General features: G+C 43.8%; 2 protein-coding genes across 4 annotated transcripts in view; one reads left to right on the forward strand and one right to left on the reverse strand.

Moving 5' to 3' along the window:
• WWOX (WW domain containing oxidoreductase) overlaps positions 1-24,311 on the forward strand; it is a 509,240-nt gene extending 484,929 nt beyond the window's left edge. For both annotated transcript variants that reach the window (XM_026107625.2, XM_064519731.1), the window contains exon 9: positions 23,686-24,311. In XM_026107625.2, coding sequence (XP_025963410.1) covers positions 23,686-23,874 — 189 coding nt within the window. In that variant the 3' untranslated portion in view covers positions 23,875-24,311. The remainder of the gene's footprint in view (positions 1-23,685) is intronic.
• The window catches only part of MAF (MAF bZIP transcription factor), a 190,183-nt gene continuing 187,569 nt past the window's right edge, over positions 24,081-26,694 (reverse strand). For both annotated transcript variants that reach the window (XM_064519736.1, XM_064519737.1), the window contains exon 4: positions 24,081-24,534. The gene's annotated coding sequence lies outside the window, so the exon portion shown is untranslated. The remainder of the gene's footprint in view (positions 24,535-26,694) is intronic.

Consider the following 26,694-nt stretch of genomic DNA (forward strand, 5'->3'; position numbering starts at 1 on the left):
TAGGTTGTTCATTTGCTGGGTGAAATTGTCATTACTAGAGGAAGGTTCTATTAATTCACCTTTTTATGTAAAGAATATAATTAATCACTAACATTCTTATAGATAAAGACCATGATTATTTCTGCTTCCTCTCGCAAGCATCTTGTTTCAAATTAGGTTTATCTGCTGTCTAAAACTAAATACAGTGAATAGACGTATAATAAAATCTTTTAATTGTCTTAGCATATGTTGCTTTTATTAGGTGAGAATAATTGCATTCATGGGATCACCTACAAAGTCCTTTAGAATATAAAATTGAAATGGCTTCACACTGAGTGCACAAGTCCTTCTGAGCCGTGCCATTTTCCCCTTCACTGCCTCTTGTCCCCCTTTCGCTGTAAAGTTCACATTGAAGTGTGACAAGAGACACTTGACAACTGACACATGCTGGATCTTATCAGCAGTGAGTGCAGTCATGGGCCCTGACTGAAGAGCGATTGTCATTTCTACACCATTTATTCCTCTCCTAGCCTCATTGCTTGCTTCCTTTCTGAGGAAATTTTCCCTGTTAAAGTACTGTACTTGTCGTTCCCTTTTGGTGCGTGTCTCTGGCTTTTTTTTCCCCTCTTTTTTCCCCTTTCGGAAGGATTTTGTTATGCATTTATCCCATAGGCAAGCCTGTAACAGACTTCCTCTGACCTCTTAGTGTCAGGACTGCTCTAAGCTGATTCAGGCTAACAAAAGCAACCCAACAAAGCTTTGATGGTGTCGTTACATCTTCCTTAAATCCCCTTCCTTTCCAACATCCAATAATTCTATTACCTCTAATCAATTCATAAGCTATTTTATTTGAAAGGAAAAGGGGAGGGAAAAAAAAACCAACTTCAAACTGGCTCAGTTTGACCAGCATTCACGGACGGTGCTGATGTTTCTGCCATTGCTTCAATTGACTCTTTAAGTGAGTTCTGGACTATTGAGCAGCCTGAACTTTTATCTGTGCCCCGCCAGCCCAAGCCAATAACAACAGAAAATGACCCATTGTTGCCTCCTGTGACTTCTTCGCTTCTGCCTGTCCTGCGTGTAATTTCTGCAGTGTGGAGAGCATAAGCCCTCGATAATTGCAAAGTACTGAAGCTAAGGCGTCAACTCATTACAAGAGTTCTTAAATACAGCAGTCTGCCTGGCCTATTTTAAACTCATTGCTGCCATACCGCTCTTTATTGGTTCTCCCTTATTTTTCCCCTTTCAAACAAGAGTTTTGTTTTAACTGTTGTTTCAACTTACAAAAGCTTTCGTTGTGCTCATTCCCACCAGGGAGATTTTTGGATCTCGTCATTGATATTGCCGAGGTGCCTGAGCAAAGTCTAAGGCGGTGTGTGTGCATGCTTGTCTGACCGTGGTCGTGGCTGCCGTGACGCTCGTTGCCCCCAGCTCACGTCAAGCTGCACGTCGCGGTCCCTCTGACAGAGCTGCGGGCACACTTGCCTGGGTGGTCAATCCCTAGCAGAGCCCGTGCAAAATAAGCCCCGTCTCTTCAGCAGCTTAAGTAATAGCTCTCTGCTAAGCCACTCGCTTTAGCTGAAACAAGTCTGGAGTGATGAGGTGAGCAGCTGAGGCTGCAGATAGTGGCGGGTGGTAACCTCTGGCAGAAAGATAATGAGGAGCAGGGAGAAGCGGTGCGGAGGTGGTAACATCTCTACCTGGCGTGGAGGCAGCCAATAAAGCATTTGTGAACATGCTTGCATGATCAAACTTAGATCTCCAGCGCAATTTTAACCGGCTCGTCTATCCAGGGAGGTTTCCCCTGCTTAGCATGGTTAGTTATCCCTCCTTACATGGCGTCATGAAATGTAAACACACATTAAGATATCAAGACGCCCAATGAGCTTGGCCCTGAGCAGATGGAGGATATAAGAGCCCTCACCCCAAAGAAATTAGGGTGTATCTAGGAGAGTGCCCTGCCAATAACTTACTGCTGAGAGCAGTCTTCATTTTCAGAACTTGCTAAATTTGGCCTGGATCAAGGCTCTGTCTTGTTCCTAATAGACTTTTAAAAGAAGTCTGCTACTGTTGTCGTTTTTCTTAATGAAAAACATACATCATTTCATCATACATCCTTCTTCTCTTCTACTGAGTGGGTGTCCTGCTTTCTCCCACACTGTCGTCGTTGCTGGTTTTAGCGTTTAAGCTCCAGGCTGGTGAGGAATTCGTTGCAGTGCTTGTGTTGGTGAGCGCTTGCGCACGCAAAGCCGCAGGGTGACTCAGCTGAGCGTGGGCAGCACACCAACATAGGCTGGGTTGCTCGCGCTCTATAACCAGTATCCATCGCGCTCGCTAAACAGTGGCCTGGCCTGTCTGAAAATATAAGGACTTTGTTTCCTGCCCTGTATGTTCATGTTGTGAGAGTCATGTGTGTCTGTCTCTGTAAAAATCTGTCAATCATACATAAATTAAAGTTGCTTTTTGAAGCGTGGTTTAGTGATGTGGCTTGTAATTCCGGCTGTCACCCGCACTGGATCTTGTACAACAGGACTTCGTAGTTCTCAATTGCCAAAAGAGATTCCTAAGTGTACGTGACATGCAAATGACACTGGTGTCACTGCACATAAAGCCTACGGTTATATTTGCGTGTGTTGCCCTGTGTGCTACCTCCAAGCTGCGCGTCACGATGGCTCGCAGACAGACAAGATGCCAGGACGTCTGAGCACAGATGGGGCCGTGCGCCCCGTTTGCAGACGCTGGCTCACCCAACCGAGATAGCTCCAAAGCGGTGCGAGCGATCCCCGCTTTGGGTACGCGTTCGTACCGCGCAGGCTTCTCGTGTCTGCCTGCAGCTTGCTTGCAGAACGGAGAAGCGGAGCAGCGCTGGGCTCTCCTGCCACGGTGCAGCCGGATGATTTCCCCGGAGCGGCGGTGGGCAGCGGGGTGTGGGGGACAGCCCGCGGGAGCCCCCGGTGACGGCGTCACCAGATGTTCCCTGCCCCAGTGCTGCGCGAGGGAGGCCAGCAGGCTGGCAAGCGGAATAATTGATTCTGATTGAAGTGAAATTAAAACGTAGAACCTATATAGCAGTGGTGATTTATGGCACTGTAGATGAACTATAGGTTTTAATAATGTATTTTAGCTCAGACAGTGACAGGATAGATACACCAACTTCTGTCATCCTAAAAGAGAGAGGGAGGCGTTGCGTGGAGATGCTTGTTCCAAAATGCCAAGTTCATCTGATTTTCTTCTTCTAACCATCTCTGGAAGCAAGAAATGTTTAAATGTGCTTTTAGCATATGTCAATATTCTGTTAATGTGTCTGCCTATGGGAATCTAAGTTAAATTTTACCTTTATTTTTTTTCGTTCTTACAGTACACCAGCAGCCAGAAAGGAACAAAATACCCCCAAAAATATTGAAGGTCCAATCATAACAGTAATTCATAGTCTATTGAACTCAACTCTCTGTAGCACGATCCCTGGACTTGAATATAAATATGATTTTTATAAAGTAGCCAAAGATTAAGATTTATCACCTGGGTCATGGCAAACTTCTGCACTACAATCTCAACAACATTCAAAGAGAGAAGTAGTAGACAGGCAATTTATAGTTTAATATTTTCCTTAGGTCTGTGTACTACTTGTTTATTTAGAGATAATTTGCTTAAGCAGGCATAAGGTCATGTGAAAAAGTTTCTTATTAGTAGTGTGTTTCTAGGTCAATTGCAGTTTGATTACGTTAAGTCTATCCTGTTATCGAATGTCTTTCCCATCAGATATTAATTCAACAGGGTTTCACATATATAGACTCTACAGTACAACTTCATTGTTATATCATCATCTTCATCATCATATCTTACACATGAAGTGCTTTGTTTACTGTGTCACTTTTTTGTTTAGGATCTACGCTAAACAAGCATCATTTTATTTGCATTTTAATATGGATTTTGGGGTTATTAATCAAAGTGTTGAGGTTTACTTTCTTTATGTTATGTTTTTTAATAGCTTTTCCAGTACCAGGACATTTAAAACAAACCTCAGCTTCAGCATTTCACATTCAAATGTTAGAGAAATGCAAATTCAGAATCCAGTTCTGGAATTAGACCTGCCAGATTCATAAAAACCGAGAGAGAGAAGTTAGAAAGACTGTAGATTGAATGGCAGCAGAAAGAAAAGTGGGGAGGAAAGCTAGACAAAGTGAATCTGTTAATTAGTTAAATTACGTGTGGGATCAGAATCCAGAGGTGCCCATGGATGGCAGTTAACAAGGCGTTTTCTCGCCCTTTCCTCTCCTCTAAGGTCAACACCAGGCGGGGGTTGAAAGCGTAGTTTTGAACTACAAGGCTCACAATGCTATGCAGGAGGATGAGGTGGATCGAAACCGCTGTGATAATTCCTAGATCAGTTTGTTTTCCAGATCTTCTGTGGAAGGGGATCACAAGCAGGAACGTGGCTGGTTTGGATCTGATGACCTGCAAGGACAGGAGTTATGAACGAAGGGGAAGAGGAAAAGAGTGAGGAGCAGGAGGCAAGGGTTACAAGAACTTGCTCTATATTAGCATGTAAGTGAGATGGTAGTTTATTTTGTCCCTGGCACAGCAAGACTGCTTAAGGGCAGGAGTTATTAGCTCTTCTTGATCATCATACCATATGAGGAATTTGGAATGTGGACAGCTGGGAAAACGTAGGTTTTGAGGAAGCAGTTGTCCTGTCGTTTTATTAGTACTATCTGCACCCAATTTAATTGCCATCTTAATTCTGGAATAGCAAGTAAAGGCTTTGCAGGAGCAGACAATGTAAGATAGTGAGTTACTCTTCCCAGACAGGGTGATGAAGTCTAAGTATCTGTGGTATAGGCAGCACTTGCGCTCCTGGCTGTTATGGAGCAGTTTGAAGAGGACGTGGTGCAGACGGCGGACGTGATGCCAATGGTGCTGCTGCCACACAGGATTTGAAGAGTCAGGTTTGACATTGTGCAAAGCACAGTATTCAGTAGTGTGTCAAGTGGCACACCAGCAAAGCCAGAAGGACTCTTGCCACTGTTTTGGACAAATCTGAGGATGGATTGCTTTGGTACTCGGTAGAAGCAGGATAAGACCCTGTACTCATAGTCAGCCTCCAGTTATTTCTTTGCAGAACGATCGAATACGTTCATCTGAGACACATGTCTAAGCATTAATCAGGCAGTCCAAACCCATCAATACGGCAGTGATATTCTGTATTATCCAGACTGCACACTGTAGTGCGAGGAGCCACATTATTTCTGCATTAATCCTTCTCCCTTTTCCTGTATATTTTTCTCTTTCCGCCTTCTGAGTGGTATTTGTTGAAGATATCTGTGTACAAATAGCCATTTTCTCTTGTGTCCTTCCTGCCCGCACATTACAATTGAGCCCAAGTGACACACCAAGCGGTTGCTGTAGAAGTTACTGAGGTATAAACAAAAAGGCTCAGCCTTTGTTATCTACCCACGAAAGAGGAAATGGAGAGTGGGGAGGGGTTTAGGGTTTTATTAACTTGCAGTTGGAATGGATTCTAGCTGCAACAGCAGTGGAAAGGTATATATTTACCTTTAAATGTCTCGCTTAATTTTGTGTGTTCATATAAGTTCCCTTTTATGGTATGCAATTTCTTTCAGAGATTTCCAGAATTCCCTCTTCAAAGGACTCTTGCAAAGCAACAGAGCTATGCCAACTTCGCAGGGAAAATTACAAATTACTAATTTAAGTGCTTCTTAGAATCATTTTCTTTTTGTTTTGTATAATTTCCACACTTATAAAATCAAACTTTCAGTTAAATGTTTATACAGTAATTCAGCCAGCTTAAGCCATCTGCTAGCATGGCATCTGCAGGGTTGTTTTGATGCATACTCAGTATTGTTTCCTTCACGCGTCTTGTAGCCTTGTATTTCGGTTGCAAAAGGATCATTTTTTCAGCACAAAAGAAGTGCTGTTTATATCCAGGGATCTAATTGCCAGCTTTATTTCCAAACTCTACTTCAAATCAACTTCTTATGCCTCTAAAAACCTTATTCTGATTGACGATTACTTTTCAAGACCTGTATTCAGTCTTATCTTGCTCTTTCATTATACTTTCCTTTATATCAGTATTCAAAAAAATCCTCATCATTTAAGAAGTGTATAGGTGGGCTTGGAGCATTAGTATTCATACTTGCATGTTAACAACCGTTATAACACGTACCAGAGGGAAAATATTATTTCTCGTAAATGCTCAATAATTATAGTCTTTATTGCATCAAAACCTGTGTTTTGACAGATAGTGGAAAGCTTTCAAAGCTTGTGTGGGATGGATGACAGATAGCTGCAGGTGGAAAATATTTTTTTAGGTATTGGGTTTTCTATCACCGATACTGTAAATATTCTTCCAAAATAACATTAACCTTCTAAACAGGGTTGGTAGTGTTCAGTGATAATATGTGTATTAGCAAAAAATACCTGCGAAATAATTCTTAATGATTGCATCTAATTAATCTATGGTTGGGACATTTATGTCTCTTTTCATTGAGTTGGGAAGTATGAAAGACTGGAAAATTACTGCTGTGCTGGATTTAGTGCTTTAGGTATAATTTGAATGGATGTGCTAAATTCTTGGTCATAACTTGCACTAATACCTAGTTCAAGAAAAATTAAAAGGAAACCTTATCTGCTATTGCAGTTTACGAGAATACCTGAATGCATTTAACCCATTTGTAGCCTACAATCTTTATGCATTTATAAGACATTCCCCAATTATTTTCAGCACATGTAATATCTCAGTTTGTGTAAACATCAGCACAGAAAATGAAGTGTAATAGGAACTTCTTTTTTATTTTAAGTATGCCCTCTTTTTAGATAAAACACTTTTGTTTGCAATTAAATTGCATGAACCAGTCATAACTACTGCAAGTGAGGTTGTAAGACGTCTGAGAATGATTATCTGGACTTGCAATTCTTTTGTTTGGGGTTTAGATGTTCTGATTAAGTTTGCACTGCAGTCAGCTGCACCTAACAATATCATGATGATTTGCGCTGGAAGCCTAACTCACGTATTTTAAGAGTGTAACAAACACAATAGCAAAACTGCCACCTCATTTGGACACTTTCAGGGTTTTGTATGAGATGCCTGAGCCTCTGCAGTTTCAAGTGTCTCTTGAGTATTAAGATGCCTCTATAACCTAACAGGATTTTAGGTTTTCAATGAGTCTGAGAGTAATCCAGTTGTGTTTATCCCAACTTCACCACTGTGGCCGAAATGCTGGGTCAATGGCAAGGCTGCCACTGACCTCAGAAGGATCAGGATTTCAAACTTGAAATGAAAAGAGGGCAGGATATATGTTTTCCTGTCGATTGCCTTTAATACTGCATCTGAAGCGGGAAGGCCACTTCTCTTACTTTGGAGTTGTGGGGATGCTGAAGTGGGCTTGCCAACAGTTTGACCTGATGGCTTAAAAGTAACTCTCATCAGCCCTCCTGCAGACCAGGTCATGGAGCTGAGGGTCATCCCATTCGGAATGATTAAATGAGGCAGAGACAAACCATCTGACATCACGCGCTGCCACCTTTTATTAGCCGCTTACACCATGCAGAAAGCCACAAGGGTGACAGCCAGATATGTGGGCAAATACAGGAAGTTCACAGATTCCAGCCAGGCTTAACTGATAATAGTCCCGAAGAACGAAGTGGTGTGTGTGTGTGTGGCTACTACAAGGGTTCAAATCCGACCGTTTATGCTTTTTCTGACGAGATGGATCACCCCAAACTATAGACTGAAGTGACATTTCAGATGGCCAGTGACATTCTGAAGAATGATTCTTTCTCTCTTCCATGAAAAATTCCAAAGAGCTGAGATAAACGGACTAATTTTGTACCTGAATCATTATGTAGATGGAACTCCCTATGGAATGTCATTCCTTGAGAAGTCAGCAGGGGTCACTTAAGTTCATTATTTTGCAGCAAATTTGCTTTTGGATTTGTCAGAAAGTGAGGGCTAAAAATCTTTTAGCTAAGTATCATTTACTCCATGCTGTAGTTTTTACCTCTACAGTGTAACCAGGTTGAAAAAAGAGATCAAAAGTACATAAGGACTGTTAGATAGTACAGCTTCAAAATAGCATTTGGAGAGAACATAAATATATTTCGCATGCTATCCACCGAGAAAGATTGTGCCACTTAAGAAGGCATTGCACTTTAATAGAAATTTATTGTCAAAAGAGTATTCTCCTAGAAACATAAGGCATTGTAGCAAAACAGGAATAGAGATCTTGTTATAGACCATCATTTTTACTTGTATGAAGCAAATGGAAAAATACTGAGATAGAGTCAACTGGCTGGTATCTAGCAGAAATAATCTTATGTGCTTTTGCCGGGGAGCCAGACACATTTCCATTCCTCCTACCGGAGAGCGCATGAGAGATGTGTATCCTGTTGAAATAACGTGTTTCTCACTTTGAGTGACAGCCAACGTGCATGTCCACACTGTGTAGGTGCGGGCAACTCTAGCTCTCCAGTCCAGATGTCCTAGCCTCGGCGTGTCCATGTCCCCCTGCTTCCCTCCCTTCCTCCATCCACGGTAGGGCAATGCAGGAGATGCCATGCTCAGTTCCCCTCATCTGCCCTTGCCTTTAGAAGAAGCATCTTAGGTATTCCCTCGGGAGAGCTTTGGCTGCATTTTTGGAGATGTGTCCAGGTACCAAATACTGCAAAAGCTAGATTTCCAACACTGGCTGTTTCTTAAAGCTCTGTTTAAAGAGATGATTCAAAAGGAAGACCTATCGAGCCCTTGTGTGTGAAACCCTGGAGTTTTTTGTATGTTTTGTACTTAAAACTTTTGATGTAGGATGAACAATTTATTGAGATTCTAGTGGGGTTTCCTCATTTTACCAGTTTTAAGATGCTCTCATCACATACGCTCTTGAACATCAGTCAGAGCAGTAGCCCAGAGAAAACTGTGTTTCCTCTTTGTGGTGGCAGTGAAGTTAGCTTGTTTATCAGAAGAGAGTTATGCTGATGTCAAGAAGACATGCGGGTCTCCAAAAGCTGGAACAGGAGGAGTCACAAAGTGGATTTCTAGCATTGAGTGGCATGCGTGGGCTTTGAAAGGGGGTTCCTTTCAAGCTGAGCTGGCACAAGCTAGAATGAACTTCTGGTGTTTTATAAGTATTCTGTAAAGAGAATAGAATTACATGGGTTTCCACCTGCACAGTCCACACCTGTCTGTTATGTACCCTGCCCTGTCTAATCACTTTTTTTTCTACCTGCCTAACTTGATAGGACTCATTATCTTCTTGTGGTAGATGTGGAGTTCAGGGTCAGCCTTTAGATTAGTGTCAGACCAGCAGGTCCAGCCGTAGGGGTCTCTGGGGAGGTAGCAGCTTGCCCATTTCTCAGCCTTTTCTTCCATTGCATTAAAATTCTGTGGCTAGGTTGGATGAGAGCTTCAAGAAAGGGAAGTTAATGGTTCTCGCAGATTAGACTGTCTTTTGCCGAGGTAGTGTAAGAGATGCGTATCTTAGTGTCATACTATTGGCAAGGTTAGTCCTGCAGTGCAGAACGCTATCCCAAGACCCTGAGGCTGGAGAGAGGTGCTGCAGGCCAGTGAAGAAGGCAGCATCAACACCATGTTGCTCTCAGAAATAGAGCATTTAGGGCTTCACACAGAGCTAATCAGGGACCTATACATTGTCATCGCAGCAGATGTCGGCAAGAGCGTTGGACAGAGAGGAAACTAGAGTTTGGGTGACCATAGGTCTGATCAGGTGTGTAACCGTACACCCAAGCTGGTGCAGACAGCAGCAATGACCAAGTAGGCACAGGCAAGATTTAGCATGCCCCGGCACTGTCCTTCCTTATCTTACCTCTGTCACTAAATTCACACCTGTATTCCAGGTACTCCCTTTCCTTATCCTGCTATTGGTTCGTGCCGGGAGGAATGTTCTCTTTTTGTTTGCCTTTTGTGCTTGTTGCAGCTTGTTCGTTGTATGGTGGCGAGCGATTGTCTTAAAGAGCAGAGAAAAACTGACATGGCAACTGCAAGCACAGAGACACAAAGGTGCTTAATAGTCTGATGAGGTCAAGGAGTATCGTTAGTTCAGTGCACAAAACCTCGGTTACTAAACACGAGTATGATCTGCATGTGAGGCTCTCAGTGAGCACGACAAAACTGGACGAAAGGCAGCTGTAGGCACTGTGTTGCTCACGTGTCTTATTCATGTTCACGCGACGTTTTTAGTGAGCAATTTATACGTGTATTTATAATATTTCTATGTATATTTATGCCTATATAGTATGTCTGTGTACACATGCACACTTGTATATGTGAATTTCAGTGTTTGGTAGCATTTAAGGAAGATTAACTTACCACTGGGCAATATCAATTACCGCGTCTGCAGGATTACTGCTGGACATGTACCGATTTACCAATAATAGTCAAAAGGATCATTAAATCGACATTTAGCGTGCCTGGATTTAAAATGCAAACCAGCAACATACTTCATGCAAATGTCACCTCCGCCCGGGTTCCTCGGATGGCGTGTCCAGAAGAGGAAACAAAAAGTTTATTCTTCTCCCCAATTAGACTTCTGTGAAAGGCTCAGTTATGTCTCCAGCTATCACACTGAACAGGCACTAAAGCAGCACATTAGTGTGCCTTTTAATGCTTCTTAGGAGTAGATCAAAAGAAATGTCAGGTGCACTTTACATTCCTCCCGTGATGTGTCTGAAGCCGTTAGTCCTTCACCTCCGCCGGGGCCGGCGTTCCCAGCGTGCCGCATGGCGGCTCGGGCTGCTCCGGGGCGGCGCGGCGTTCCCTGCCCAGCGCTGCCCCTCGTGCCGCGGGGCTGCGTGGGGGCCTGAGGGCTGGCGCAGCGCGTCGCGGGCACATGGCTGCCGTCAGAAGGTGGCTGAAATAGCGGCCAAAAGATTGCGGTTATCGTGCGCGAGGCACAGGCGGGATATCCCGGACCCCGCTTCAGATGTGGAAATAGGGGTGAGCTTCCAGGGCTGAAGAGCATTCAAGCGGGATGGGAACAGCAAAGGAAAGGTGCCCAGGCTCAGTTATAGGATCAAAATGGTGTGAAGCAGGAGGCGAAGCAGGAGACCAGGCTAAGAAACGTATGCGAGGATTAAGGGAGGTGCAAACGTGCCGCAGGAAAGGACGAGCAGGGGGAGAAGCGCTGCAGCGTGTCGGGCTCCGCGCGTGAGGACAGGGCTGGGATTAATGCACGAGCAGGGAAACGATGAGGAGGCTTCGAGTTTTGAAACAAAGTTCACTTCTATATGTTCTCCTCTTTCAAATGAATGCTTTGAATAAATAGTGCTTTCGTTTCCTGCGCGGAAGAGGTGAATAACAAGTACCCGCGTGTGGGGACGCCGATCGCCCCAGCCCCAGCCACCCGCCTGGAGCCTCGCACTCCGGCAGCGCTTTGGCTGAGCAAATTAGCCTGAAGTGTTGTGCCCTTGGCTGGCAAATCCTTTCAACCCGGTTGAACGGTCAAAATGAATACCCAGATTGTTCCTACGCCTGTTATTCTCTTGTGTTTATCTGGCTGAGCTGTCAGTCAGGCCATTATAACCGTGGTGCACACTCAAATGGCTTGTCCACTCACAAAGGCAGGGTCTGTTGATGATAAGCTAAACAAAACTGGAGAGCGGCTGTTGACAGAGTTGGGGGATCTTGCAAATGTCTCAGGTGAAAGCAGAAATGCATTTCAGAAAGAGACAGCAGCGGCTTTTATGAAATGTGCATCGTTTTAAAGGACCTGCTGGGAGCTGCCGGTGGACAACAAATGGGCATTTACAATGAATTAGGTTCCTCTCCACTTTAAACAAATTAAACGGCACGCAGAAGAATTCTGGAAAGGGAATGTAAGGGCATATTGCACTTACTAGAATTAATTAGCCTAAAATATACGTCCTTTACCCACATCGGGTTACCAGGACGGGTTGTAGCCGTGCTCTGCCGCGTAGCGTCTCCCGCCCGGTGCTCCGGGAGGAGCGGCAGGACCCGGCGTGCGGCTGGTGCCCTGCTGTACCGGGGGCCATGGCCAAACCCGCGCTCCGAGCTGTGGACACAACTGAGCATGAGCTTTTAATTACCCTGCTTCAGGTCTGCAGGGCCTGTGGGTGCAAACGAGTTGGGTGCTTGCTCCTTCCCGGGCAGGGAGAGCATTCACGCAAAGAGCAGCATCGCTGCTGGTGGCCATCAAAGCAACTAGGCTTTTTAACTATCCAGCTCGTGAATATCCACTGGAAGCAGGGAACAGCACAGGTTTAGTGCCATATGAAGATTTACTTCCTGAGTTTTAATTTTTCCACCGAGAGCCTGAGTTAGAAGCAGGACTGTGAGCCGCTCCTGAGACTAATCTGATGGCAGGGTATTGAAGAGCGCAGAGCCTGTCTGCTGGATGTGAACGTGACCAAAGCCTTTTCGGTCCCTCTAACCTCGTGTTTGTGATCACAAGTAACAAGCTGACCAAGAGACAAGTTTAGGATGGGGAACATGAAAACAGTGTCAGATGTTTGAGCAGTGATAAGCCGTGTGATAGGAAGTGTCTGCACCCCCTCCTTCCCAGGCCGGCACACTCGTTCGGGTCGGGATTGCCAAAAGTTTTCTCCCCCATCAGGGCAGCCTGCATTCTGCATGGAGAAGGAAAAGACAAGACTGAGTAGGGCTGCGATGGTATAAATCCTCCTTCGTCTCGTGAAGAAGCAGAGGGGAGCTTAGGTAAATGAGGGCCTATGCTTTGCTGGGGGTTTGTGCACGGCTTGCGAGGGAGATGCCGCTGGGAGCGCGTGACATAGTGCGGCGACGTCTCTTTTATCAGCAGCCGTGCCTTCAAAATCCCAGGCCCGGTAGCCTCGTTGGCTGTGATGATAACTGTAACGGATGTTACAGCTATTTTTCATCAAATGCTTGTTAGTCAATTTATTAGATTCCTAATATACTAATGCACTCGTTTGGCAGGCGTTTCGGCGGAGCAGCCTGGCCGCGGAGTGTACTCGCTCAAAGTCACGGCGGCAGGCAGGGTGCTGATTTCTCATCAGCACTCAGAAGATAATTTGCAAATGTGCCATTTGTCATTATGCGCTTTGTAGAAGCAGATCTCACGAATGGGATAAACAGATAAGAGTCTAATAATGAACATTTCCTTCCCAAGCACCATTTTCACCTTCCCGAGTATTATGATGGTTTTTATATATTGCAGATACTGCACGTATCTGCGTGTGTCTGAGTGTGTGTGTGTGCTTGTAGGATAGCCGGAGACACAGATTAGAGTTTTTTAAGGGCGGCTAATGCAATCACTGATCTCGCTGCTGAGGGCCACACAGAGTTGGGAGTAAACTGGAAGTTGTCTAGAGAAATAAATAAGACTTTTTTTTTTTAATAGTTTAAGAAGTGGTGGGCATGCGGGGTCGCTTTCACCAGGAAAAGCCACCAATAACCTTCCAGTTTTCCTTCTCTCCCTGGAAACCTAATCGTTGGTGGAAAGGCAGTGGAAAGGCAGTGCTAAAGGCAACAAGAGGATTATTCAGAGGCTGGATGGGAAGGATTATATGGCAGAGGCCGCTGAAGGAGTGTTTTCTTGCACACCAAAGACAGCAGGCCGTATGGATGCTCTGACCTGTACTACTGTTTGCCACTGAATTTGACTTTGCATCGATGACTGCTTTTTACTCACTTGTTTGCTTTTTCCTGGGGAAAACTTTAAAGTAGCCAGAAGATCAGTCTGAAAATGCAGTTCCCATCTCCTCTTGTGACATGCAGGGGGGAAGCACTGCATACAAATCCTTGCCACTTATTTTTCCTTCTGCAGCGGCGATTTTATTAAACGCGAGGTGTAAGAAGAGCACGGCGCAGGAAGCAGCGCCTCTGCCCAGTCGCTCTGGGCGGTTAGCGCTGCTGCGGGTGCAACCGAGATGCTGCTCCGCTGCTGCCAGCAGAGCCACGAAACCATGCAAAGATACTGATAATTGATTCCATCTTATATAAGTTAAAAACTAGCTTTTCCCTCCTAGTGTGAAGGTAATGGGTTTTGTCTGTAGAAAGATAATAATCCTATGAACCATTTCTACGCCCTCTATTAAAGAGCAGTGCAGCTGGCACTTGAACATAATGCCCGTGTCAGCTCAGCTTTTAAACATTCATCTTAAAAGAGTCTTCAAGGACTGGCAAGAGATCTTCCTCAGACATAGAGCTAAGTTTGAGGGACTTAAAAAGTCATGAAGTTCCTGTCAATTAAGGTGTTTATCCTTATATATCTACTCTGGGAAAAGCATCCTCAAACATGAAAGCTGTTTTCTTTCGATTAAAAAGTCATCATTGCATTTAGTTTCCACAGATAATGCAAAAGGGATTTTTTTTTTCCCCTTTACCATATTGAGGGATAAATGTGTCTCTTTTTTCTCCTTACCAATTTCCTCATTGGCGTCTTCATTTATTGCAACAACGAAAAAGAAGGAAAAAGAGAGCTAAATTGAAACCTTGCCGCCAAATTTGTATGCAGGAGATGATTTGTAAGCTTAGGTAATTTCATTTTTGTTCACACTCCTTCAATTGAAAGGCTCCCACAAACAGTGTTACAGCAATGAAGGAAGGAGATGGGGGAATTTATCAAGCTATTTATCGAATTATCTTCACAGTCTGTCAAAGTCATAAGCAGGCTAGAGGGGAACCGTGGAGTGTGTTCAAACCGAAAGCAGCCCCGGCACCTCCGCAGAGCCGCGGCGAAGGCGCGGGCTGCACGCGGGACGGGAGGTCCTGGCTCCATGGGCTGCGAAAATGAGACAGAAAATGGCATTAAACCGCAGAACGGATCAGGGTCGTGGCTGGGCTTCACCGATGGGGACTGACTGAGTCTAAGCGGCACCCAGCCCCTGCTGAGGAGCGAGGTGCGGGCTGCACGCGTTGGGGAAAGCGTCTCTAGAGCGTGCGTCCTCGGGAGCGGGTCTCCGGGGACTGTATTCACAAAGAAGGGGAAAAAATACACAAAAAAGCAACTGAGATTGAAGGAACCAGTCTAGTAAGAAATCTTTAATTGCTAATGAGCTTTAAAGGGTTTGAGAGAGTTGAGGTTTTTTTTTTTAACAAACCAGTTCAAGTACATGCCTTCAGATTATAAAAGTACCTGAAATTGCCTAGAATATCAGCATGCATAGCTTGTTATTATTTACATATATTTACATAGGAAAACAAGAGAAAGATCTACAGTTATTTACAGTCTACACAGGAGAAGAGAAAGGCAGCATAATTGTATTTCCTAAAATACAGTAGTTGAATAGTCAGCACATGCATATTAAGATATATTTGCATGATAGAACGCAAATGTTTTAAGACATACCTTTTTAACTCCCTATGCTAAGGTATAGCATAATAAAGGTAATTTTTTTTTTTGTTTTGTTTCTAGTCTATTTGCATCAAGTGCTTTAAAACGTTCACTAACACAGCGGCGGCATTATTTACCCTGGCAATTAAAGCAACAGTACACACGATAATTTCCTACTAACTAGCAACAAGCTGCTGGTGAATGAAATATCTATTGTTTCATTATCCATCGACCAACATACAGGGATCTCTCCTTGTAAAGGCAGTGCCTAAGCTATCACCATTAATTATAGAAGTAATATAAATGAGACTCTACAGTATGTACTAAATGAAATATTAACAAGGCCAGTGTCTTTGAGCCTGAAAGATGCACTAACAGGGCACACTTTACAGCGGGCTATCTATGAAAATCACACATACATAATACAGGAGTGCCTGGCTTACAGCTCGAAGCCAAGACGTTAGAGGCCTGTTTGCTAGATCTGTATTATTGCAAAATACATTCCCTTAATTAGTTTCTGGAAGACAGAGTTAGCAGTTAATTTCTTACCATGATATGTCCCCGTCAAAACACCCTGTGGTTCTTCAATGCATTGTATCACTGAAATTTGTGTGTGCGTGGGTATCAACAGATGAAAAACAGTCTTTATCTTTACAACAGAAACAAAGGAGCTTGTTAAATATTTGTCCCAAAAGGTCACTTGCTTGAAAAGCATTGTGTTGTGTGGGGTTTCTTTCACTCATATCTAAAATCAAAGTCAGTCTAAAAATGATCTGTGCAACGAAGGAGGAAGCCAATTGTCAGTATCGTGATGACGTTCTTTGCAATACTGCATATGAAACAAGTCTTAATTTTGACTAGTAATAGTCTTAAAAAGCTATATAAATATATACAGCATATACAGTACTGTATGTATACCTACATTTATATAAAGTATATATATAATTAAAGTTAGGTACAGCAAAAACATAAACATTTCAAGTCAGTGTAAGTTAATAACAGAAACAATTTCAACAAATTCTCATCTCTGTGTGTCTAAACACCAGCAGACCCTATTCTGATGGTTTAGTTGCAGCAGCATATCTAATCTGTCTTTCTGGCAGGGTATGTTTATTGTCAACAACCTGTTTGCCCACCTCATCAAATTACCCTTGCCCATAAGAATCTGGGCTCGGCTGGCTGCATATGTATTTCAGGATGATTTCCAATATCCTCCAAAGGCTTTCCATTTTTGACGATGACAAGTCATTATATGACTCATGTCTGTATAAATGCACATTGCAACATCTCAGAAGGTGAGCGGCAGAGATTCGCCAATACGATCGGCTCCCGGTAATGCTGCCGTCATGCCCCCGAGGGCTGTCTCTCAGGTGCTCTCTGCCCCCCCCCCTCCCCGGCTGGTGTTGGCACATCAGGTAGGGGGTAAGCGTGGGCAGCAACATGATACAGCCAACCTGATCACACCCTTACAGCCTGAAATGACCACTGGTGATTTTCCTCAGAGGTTTTTCCCAAATCCAGAAACGAGCAGAAGTGTGCAGTATCACCCCTCTGCTCCGCGCTGTCACGAGTGTCATAACGCAGCGAGAGCGGACAAGGGAAGCAAGGCTAAACTGGAGCAATTTGCATGCAATGTTCATAACTGCCACTTCAGTGGGGTAATGATTTCTTGAAAGCGTAAATGAGGTGTAAACGGGAGTTCAGCAGGCAGGAGAAGGCAGTCCAGGAGTGACCGGCGTGGAAGTCTGGTGTGGGTAGAAAGGCCAGGGTGTGCAGCCTGCGAGGTGCACTGCCACCACCGCTGAAATGCTGCTTGTGCAAGGTAAAGCCGTATGTTCTGTTAACGTTTTTGAAGCTTAAGATGGCTCCATGTCAGGTTTAAAACACTTTTCAGAAACTGACTGCAGACTTTAATGAGATACTAGAAAAAGAGAGGAACACAGGGCTGCCAGCAGGAACCAGGTCCCTTCCCAGGTGCTTCCTTAAGAGCAATCAGGTTACATAGACGTGGGTGTCTGGTGCTGTCTTAAACGTCCTGGGGTAGCTGAGACATCTGCGAGGGACTGGCAGATACAGTACAGGAGCTATGGGAAATCTGTGCCCTTCTGGAGGACAGCTGGAGAGCATGTGGGATATCCTAAGGCATCTCAAGTGTCATGAGACCCCTATGTTAGGCAACTGAATCCCACCCCTGGTATGCCATCTATGGCTCTTTCTCACATACGCAATGTGTAGCAGAGATGAACCCATGGAGCTCCCTTTCAGGGACTGGTTCCCTCTAAAGCATCTATTTTGGAAAAAAAAATCCACTGGTATTTTGGCTAACAGGAGTGTTTCTAAGCTGCTTTTGCTTGTGAGCTGGGCAAAAAGAAACAGGGCTTGGGTGAGAGAGGGAAGATATTGGAATAGGGCCCAGTGTAGCACAGTTTCATAAGCTGAAGAATGAAGTTTATACAATAGAGAAAAATATGCATGATTTTAAAAGGTAATTACATTTTTATCAGCTATTTTTCCAGCCTAGTTCTGCATCTTCTAAGCATTTTAACAATGGCTGATAATATAACACTTTATACTTACACAGTGCTTTTCAACAATAGATCTGAAAGCACTCTATAAATGTGAACTAGTCCTCACAACACCCCTGTGAGGTGGGTAAATAACAGTACTCTCCCCATTTTACAGATGGGAAAAGTGAGGTACATGGCGTTAAGCAACCTGTCCAAGTTCACTCCGTAAGTCGAAGTCGAAATGAGAAAACCAGCCCGGTTCTCCCGACTTAATGTCCCAAGTTGCATTATTTTTCCTGTGGAACGACTGCAGACAATCTATTTGACACTGGATGTTGGATGTTGGAAGTTTTCAAGCACTGTCATTGCCATAATTGAGAACATATGGGGTGTTGCATAACACAAACGACATGGTGCATTATCAAAATACATTTATTACAATGGACACATTTTCTTTTGCAAAGTTAAAACCCAGAATGTAGGTTAAATATAGCTGCATATGCTGAATAGTTGAAATAATCACTACATCTTAGTGCCTCAGCAGTTGAAAACAAATCCTCTTTTGTGAACTACTGCAGTTTCCTTACTCAGAGAATATAGCACATTTATCTTCTATAATGTATGTAAAGAATACTGTAAATGTGTAAAGGTCTTAATGAATCTAAGAAAAGTTACAGCTCAAAACCAACTAGTTAGTTAATGCTTTGCAAGTAGGGAAGCTGTTAGAGTCTTTGTAGTTGGGAATTAATTGAAAAAGGCATACGTCAGAGAAAAAAGCAGACCTTACAGATTTTGGTTTAGACGTCGTATTATCTTCTAAGAGATGCTTTGCTGGTTTAAATGTGGTGATGGGGGAGGACGAGGTGGTTGCGAATCTCTGGTTTAGATGTGGTTCGGTGAGACCTTTGAAAAGATTGTAATTACAAAGTCAGCTCAGGTCATGTTATCTTGCTGGCACTTGGGTGGAGATGGGACCTGAAGTCAACTGAGCCTGACTTGTTTATTAGATCATATTTGGCAGCTCCGAAGTTTTATTTTTTTAGTTGCAGATATGATTTCACTTTATCATGCTCACCCAAACTTGCAAAGGCAGGTCCCAATTTCATATTTCCCTGCTCAAAAAGCAATCAGGGAATCCTGTTTTCTTACAGTAGAGTAATACATACATATTCTGAGTGTTACTCGCAAGGTAACGGTGTACCTGGGATTGCTCTGAGTAAGGGGACTGCAGCAAGACCTGCACAGGTCTCATAGTATGTCATGCACGAGGCTAAGCCTTGTTCGCTGCCTTGCGCAGAAAGTAGCTGTCCCTCACAACCCGAGTCAGAAGCAGGGCAGAAGGACACTGCACACCCCGAAGCGGTGCCCGCAGCTCCCGCCGCTGCGGCACAGCTGATGCTGGGTCCGCGCAGCCTGGCTGCAGCGAGCGGGCCCGGGCTGCTTTCCAGCCGCTGACATTGCACCTGCACCTTCAGGATCTGGTTTTGCGAATTTGCACCTGATGGGTATGGGCGAAGGCTCCATATGATTTTGTTTTCCCAAGGAGATTTTGTATCAAACCAGTAAATGCCCACTGCTGAAGCCGGGTGATGAACTGAGGTGCCCTTTCTAGCAGGATGGATGTTACCTCTTCGGAGTGTTTTTCAGAGACTCAAAAGAGGTACAGGAGACTTCTTTTATTTCATGATCTGGCGTTTGCTCGTGTTACCTCATCTCCACACTGCTGTATAAGAAGTCATTCCCCTAGGAATGGTATGTTCACAGTGCTGTTGTGTCGACCTGGTATTTCTGTGTTAGGAATGTGTTTGCGCTGTCTAATAGACCTGAGATGAATGACAAGAAAAGCCCGAAGAGCTTTAAGGAAGCACCTGCCTTTCTGTGTGCCTTGAGCTGCTTGCCTTGAATCTGGAGCTTGTCACAAATATTCGCCTCTCTTGTCATTTTGAATTCACCTCTTTCCACTTTTAAAATGCACTGTGCCAAACTTCAGCGCAGGCTACCAACATAACTGGCCTTTATCCTTAATTTTTAGTAATAAAATAAAAACTCCTTTTCAAAGAAGCTGATTCCATCCCGCTGATGGGCAATGTTTAATGGTATTTGTATGCCCTTAACATAGTTTAGAATGGATCTTATTCATTTGCAGTTGATAAGTATACAGATAACTTATGGCTTTGCTTCTGTTATTTATATGCGTCATACGTAGACCTGCTTCAGAACAGGAATCTAATTTTAGAAAATAAACATGCATTTGAAACTGGACAAATCTGAAAACTAAACATTAACTGTGTAATATGTTTTCTTATCAGGAACATAAATGGTATCTTAGAATACTAACGGATGCATTACATATATTAATGAGGGTTTTACCATATACTGTATATCAGGAACCCTTTTTCTTTTACCATTAAGATATTCAATATTCATTTGTATTCAGTGCCATCAGTTACAAACTGATAGCTAGCAGTTATGAAATATATGCCTATGAACTAGTAGCTACTTGGTATTTTTATCTCAACAAAGGATTTTAGCCGATGGATAATGTAGATCTTTGAGCCTCAACTATAAATAAACAGCAACTGCTTTACAAATCCTCCCCTGCTGTAGTTTAAGATTGTATTACAAAACTGACAAATGATTTGCAAAAGAGAATGATGAACCCTTATTACCAAGACACTCTTCAACTTAATCCAAATCAAGATTCCTGGGTAATTTTACGTACACTGGCAAGATTGATGGCCTGGCGCTAGCCTCGCAGCTTTCTGATGTTTGCCTGGATCGGAAATGGCATTGAGGCATGATTAAAGATTCAGTTGGGCTTCTCACAAATTCCTCATCCTGTGTATTCATCGTCCCAGCTCCCTGCCTGCGTGGCGGGTTAAGGGAGGCTGACCCCAGCTTTGGTGATTAGCACCATATACCCCTCACAGGCGTCCGGGGGGGGAAAAAAAGTCTAGGTTGCCCAGAGCTTCTATCATTGTTTATAAGTTTAAATTGTTTGGGGGGGGGTTAATCACAATAGATCAGGGAGGGTTTGTGACAGCTGACAAGCTCATTGTTTAAGACGTTTTTTAACGAAGCTGTTAACATTAATTCTTTTATATAGTACTCTAATCTTTTTCAAATTATGTTCTGACATGGCACAAACCGCTTGGCATTGAAAGTCATTCAACAGTGATTAAAGTGCTCTTTTTATCAGTTTAAGGATGTTTCATCTCGTATCAGCAGCGTGGAATTGTTTACTAATTAGACGCCCTAACATCCTGTTCCCTCTCACGCGGAGGGCAGGCGAGCGGCAAAGCCGACGAGCCAAAAATTAAAACTCGTTATTGAACCGTCTTAGGGCCTGATATATAGAGATGTCATTCAGGCGGTTGTGTTGGTAAGGGATAAGCAATATTTGCAATATATTTGGCTGCATTTCTCCTAAGTTATAGAAAAGGAACTTCTCCGTCAATGACAGAGGCATTGAACTTTTTCCTCCAAACCAGCCAACGGGATTGAGACGCTTAGGGAGAGGTAAAGGAGTACGGCACCGAGCAGCGAGTGGCACGTTCTCGCATCCCGTTCTCAGGGAAGCACTGGAGGCATCACATGATAAAGTGCTTTGGGCTTCCAGCCGCATAATCTTTTATCGCTTAAAGTAAATATCCTACACTCACGCAGGGAAGACTGTTCTCTTCGTTTGGAGTTTAGGTTGTGTCGATGTTCGAGGTATAAACCACTGCTGTTATACTGGGGGACGTTTTTCTGCCTGCTGAGAATTTTGTTTAGAAGTCATCAGATTTCATTCGTTTGAAAAGATGAATTATTGCTTGGTTTGGATTTTAATCTGCTCTGATAAACTTCCATTTTATGAATTAGCCAAATTCTATTACAGCTAGCCTGAGTTTAGCTTGGCTGGAATGCTGCTTTTCAGCAATAGCTTAAGGGCTCTCGCTCTGCATTGAGCACTTTACTTTAATTTTACCTTTCTAATAAAAGTCCACTTGAATTGCTTGCTAAACCTAATAATACTCTTCAGGGGCTTTGACTCATTCTAAACAGCTGAATACAGTGATCATACCTGTGCTGTGGAGCTTTATAGGACAGTTCAGATGAGTATAGGAACTTTACTGTTGTCTATTAATATTATTTTTAGTAGAACTCTCTTGCATTTCCCCTATTGCCTTTAAGATACTTTCTCTTTTTTTAAAAAAGATATTGGTTTAATAAGAGGATTACTAAGTACTACACTAACTTTAAAAATATTTTGGCCTGGTGATAAATATATGCCTTTCAAAATACTCAACGCAGACAGTTTGGGTTTTGTCCGAGGCTTTACCTTGTTATGGGAGATCATTTCTAAGCTGTGGAGTCATCGTTATCAGTTTAATCCCATCTTCTGAAAAAAAATGCATATCTTGCAAACAAATATGCCTTTCTTTGCCATTGCAAAATTGAGAAGCCTCAGTTAAGGAGAATTTGGCCCTTTTAGACCGGTTGCTGCCCTTGAAAGAGGAGAATGCAAAGCAGAGGTCCTCGGTGGCCGTGCCGGTCCAGGCTGACCCGCTCGCAGCACCCTGAGTTTCCTTCGTTATGACCGGGAAAGGTCAGAAAAAATGAACCGGAGGAAAATCACCAGAGATTGAAGCCTATTCTCTTTCCCCCATTAAATTATCCTAATGTGGCAACATCTAATTTCTCTTCGTTTACTTTTTCTATCATACTTGGCAGCCTCTTTATTCTGATTCCTATCAGCTCATAATTAGTTGCCATAGAAAGGACTATGATGTACATAAATAATCATAAGATGCCAGATAAACTGTATCGGTTTCAAATTAGCGTTGTGCGCAGTGTCTTGCTATGTGCTCTAACCTATTATTTTTAATTACAGTTTACAAAGCAAACGAGCTCCTTGCCCTTCTTGGCATGGCGCTTGCGAGCCCGGCCGCGGGGCGCCGCGTCGCCTGCTCGGGGGCGCGTGCCAGGACCCCGGGGCAGAGAAATCCCTGCCTCCCGTTTGAGCATAGGTTCGCTTGGTATTAAAAAAAAAAAGGAAGAAAAAATACCTCCCGCTCCACGAAAGCCTCTAACCTACCCGCTCCGTTTCTTAAAGCGCTATAGACATGAGAAATGGCTGTTGCAGAACAAAAAAAAACCCCGGAAAGCCTTGTGTCTCTGCAAACTGCGGACGGGGCCCGGTGCCTGCAGCAGATAAGCGTTCCTGCAAGGTGGTGGTGACAGCCGCCACGCTAAAATTGTTGATCGGAGATATATGGACAGTTTTGGCACAAATCCCAATTGCACTTTACATGATAGGTCTTAATTGGAGTGCCCAGGTTCATTTTGTGCAAGAGGTTTAAAAAAACAAGCACATTTTATACATATCTATATTTATACATATATATGTGTATATGGCAGTCTGCATTGCTTATCAGGATTAGGAAGTGGTGGTGCTGGAGGTATACAGTAAGTATTTTCTGTGTTGTAAAGGAAAAGCGGGCAAGTTTTGGGTGCTGCTTTTGGATCTGACTCGGCTTTTCTGGTTTGCGAGAGCAGCTGGAGGGGTTCTGCCGTGCTGGTTCAGGCAGGACTCTCCCTGAAGCCGATCCAAGTTTTTTGTTGTAAAGATGGAGAAGAACAGAGACCAGGGCTTTGGTTCGGAGTTTTTTCTTTTGTTTTGCTTTAAGAGCTATTAAAAGGAAAGGAAAAAAAATCCTCAAAATTGCAAAATGCGGTTGCAGATTGCAAAATGGCAGGAAAGCGGCCGCTGGACAGTGTCGCCCCTGTGTTTTGGCGTGGTGGGTTAACTTGGCAGCTGCGATGCTTTTTACCGCTGCGCTTACAAGACACACGGCTTCACGAGAAAAAGAAAATATATATATATTTACTGATTTTTTTTTTTTTAATTTCAGCAACAAGGAGCTGCCACCACCGTGTACTGCGCCACGGCGCCGGAGCTGGAGGGCCTGGGCGGGATGTACTTCAACAACTGCTGCCGCTGCGCCCCGTCGCCCGAGGCGCAGAGCGTGGCGGTGGCCGCGGCGCTCTGGGAGCTGAGCGAGGGGCTGCTCCGGCAGCGCGCCGGACGCCGGGGCCCCTAGCCGGCCAGGATCGCCTTGGGTGTGGCAAGGAAAAAGACGATTAAGCAAAGAAATCTGCCCTGCCCTTGGCTGCTGCCTGCAAATACAACTGCGCTGTCGAGAAGAAGAAGGTGCGAGAAGACATCTGAACAGAAACAGTAAATTCACAGCTAATTAAATATTTCTGCTTCTTTCTTAAAAGGTTATCATAAAAGATACGTTGTAAACCGTTCCCTAAATACTGTAGGGTTAGGAGAGATGATGATGTCTCCTTAGGAACACACAGGGTGTAATCAGGGGGTTTAAATGGTATTTCCATCCATTTCTCAGTTCACAGTTTTAAGGAGGTTTTTTTTCTTTAAAGTTCACAGTTCCTCAGTTGTCCTGATACTGTATCCCAGTCTCAGTTCTTTTCTTTCAATTTAAATTTAATAAAACAACATGCTTGAATATGGTCACCTGAAGAGTAAGTCTGTCTCTTTTCTGCAAATGTCTTAGTTCCATTTTTTTTTTTTTTTAGAAAAGAAAACTTGAGGAAAAATAAAGAGCTTCTTGTTGATGCCAAGAAAACGCTGTTTTTTTCTTGTTTCTTTCTGAGTTCATTTTTTGTATTTTGTGCTTTGTAGCTGTCTTCACGCCAGAACGTTGTCCTAAGCCATCACCAGTCCAGCATCACATTTTCTGTAGACAAAATATAAGCAAATAAATAGAAGGACACATTGTTAATGGAACGTTATTTGATCCCCCCTTGTTTATAATTTATTGTTAACAGACTGCCTTCTATAATAGTTTCATTTTGAAATGCGTAATGCATTTGATTAGCTGTTGGATAGGTATTAAAATCCAGGAATGTGTTCATCAGGAAGAAGGAGCTGCAGTATCCTCCTATGAAAAAACCCTAAATCTTTGTGAAGAATGATAGTGTTACAGTGTAACAGCTCTATGTTACAGTTATATATTAATTTTTTTTTTTTTGCGTTTATGGCTGGTTCTAGTTCAGTGAGATCTTCGAAGCAGGGGGACAGACAGAGGATGAACTTGTTTCTGCTTTCTTGAATAGGAGGTTATTCAGGAAAGCACATCACCTCTTTTCAGCCTTTTTTGGGGGGGGGGGGAAAGCCCGCAGCAGCCCTGCCCAGCCTGTGCTGCCCGGACTCGGGGCTGGTGCAGTGCCGGGTCTGGACGCTTCGGTGTGCCGGGTCGAAGCGCCCGAGGGCTGCGTCGGGGATTGCGCGCCGATCCCGGGGGGTGCGGGAGGTTTTGCTGGGGGGGGAAAGCTGAGCCACTCCTGCCACCCGTGCAACGGCCTCCCCAAATGTGTGTGTTTGCCTTCTCATGGCGAGAAAAGAGTGGCTCTCGCAGGCCAGCACACCCAGCCCAAGCCAGCAGGGCTTCGCGTCGGCGCTCCCCGCTCCCGGGCTCGGGGCGGCAGCAGTTGAGCGCCGCGGGCACGCAGGTTTGCCGGCGGCCTGTGCCCCATGGGCCGTTTCGGCAAACATTGGTAACCGATAACGAGCCCCCGTCGTTCCTTGCTGCTGAAGTAGAGTGTGCTGTGGTGAGAAGGCAGTGCTCAAGGAGATGTCGCCTGCCTGCCCTCCGGGAGCACCTGCCAGGGGCTTTTCCCTCGCACGTCTCTGAGGCCCCGGCGTGAACGCAGGCAGCGCCGCGGCTTTATGGAGCTGATCAGGTTCCTCTAGGGCCTATCGCCAGTTAATAAATATTTATTGACACTAGTGTATTACCCTATCTAGATTTTTATTATCACCATTTCTCCACCTCAAATGAAGTGATTTTCTTTTCCTTTCTCCTTTTCTGCTGCCTATCTCTCCCTTTCCCTTTTCCCTCTTTCTTCTCTTTCTTTTTCTCCTTATTTCTTTCTCTTTTTTCTCTCCCTTTCCCATTCTTTTTCCCTCTTCCTTTTTTCTCTTTCCATTTCTCTCTCTCTTTCTCTTTCTCTTTGTTTCCCTTTCTCTTTCTTTCTCTCTCTCTTTCTTTCTCTTTCTCTTTCTCTGTCTCTTTCTCTCTCTCTTTCTGTTTGTTTCCCTTTCTCTCTCTTTCTCTTTCTTTCTCTTTCTCTCTTTCTATCTCTCTTTCTCTCTCTCTTTCTCTTTCTTTCTCCTTTTTCTCCTTTTTCTCCTTCCCCTTCTCTTTATCTCTTTCTCTGTTCTCTCTTTCTCTCTCGCTCTCCTTTGTTGAGCTATCCAGCATAAAAAAGCTTTTTTCTTTTCATTTTCATTCCAAATAAAAACCAGCGCAGAGCTGCAGAGCATTTGCTTCTATTGGAAACACTTGTGAAAATAATTTTTCACACACTCTCCGCTAGGTTTCAGCACAGGAGGGATGTACAGGGGACAGTAAAAAGGGAAACCAGCTGAAAAGAAACAGACTCCAAACCCTCCATTTTAATATCTGAGAGGTGCCCAAGTCATTGGCTTTCAAATATATTTTGGTGTAAAATTTGGCACATTTACAGTCAGGCAGATTTATTTATTTGACTGGCTTACATTTTTCCGGTTGACTTACCTGCAGCAATGTCTGTGTGAATTACTCCACATTGCATTGACTCCAGTGTTCATTAAAGGTAGTTAAGTGAGCCTGTGCCTAATATTAAAGCAAACCCCATTAACCTTAACTAGTATCATATCAGCAAAACAAAAAAGAACTGAATAAAGCAAAATAGATCATGTATTTATAGTTCTTGGAAAAGATCCAGCAAACTTACATCAAGCTGCTAATAGTCCTAATAAGCACTTGCTCTTCATCCCCATAAAGAAAGTAGGCGAATGGTAAAGGAGGTGTCTGAGCCCCTGCAAGACCCTCCCAGAGCTTTCCGCAGCCGAG

The sequence above is a fragment of the Dromaius novaehollandiae genome, chromosome 13, assembly GCF_036370855.1.
Source record: "Dromaius novaehollandiae isolate bDroNov1 chromosome 13, bDroNov1.hap1, whole genome shotgun sequence".
Taxonomy (NCBI): domain Eukaryota; kingdom Metazoa; phylum Chordata; class Aves; order Casuariiformes; family Dromaiidae; genus Dromaius; species Dromaius novaehollandiae.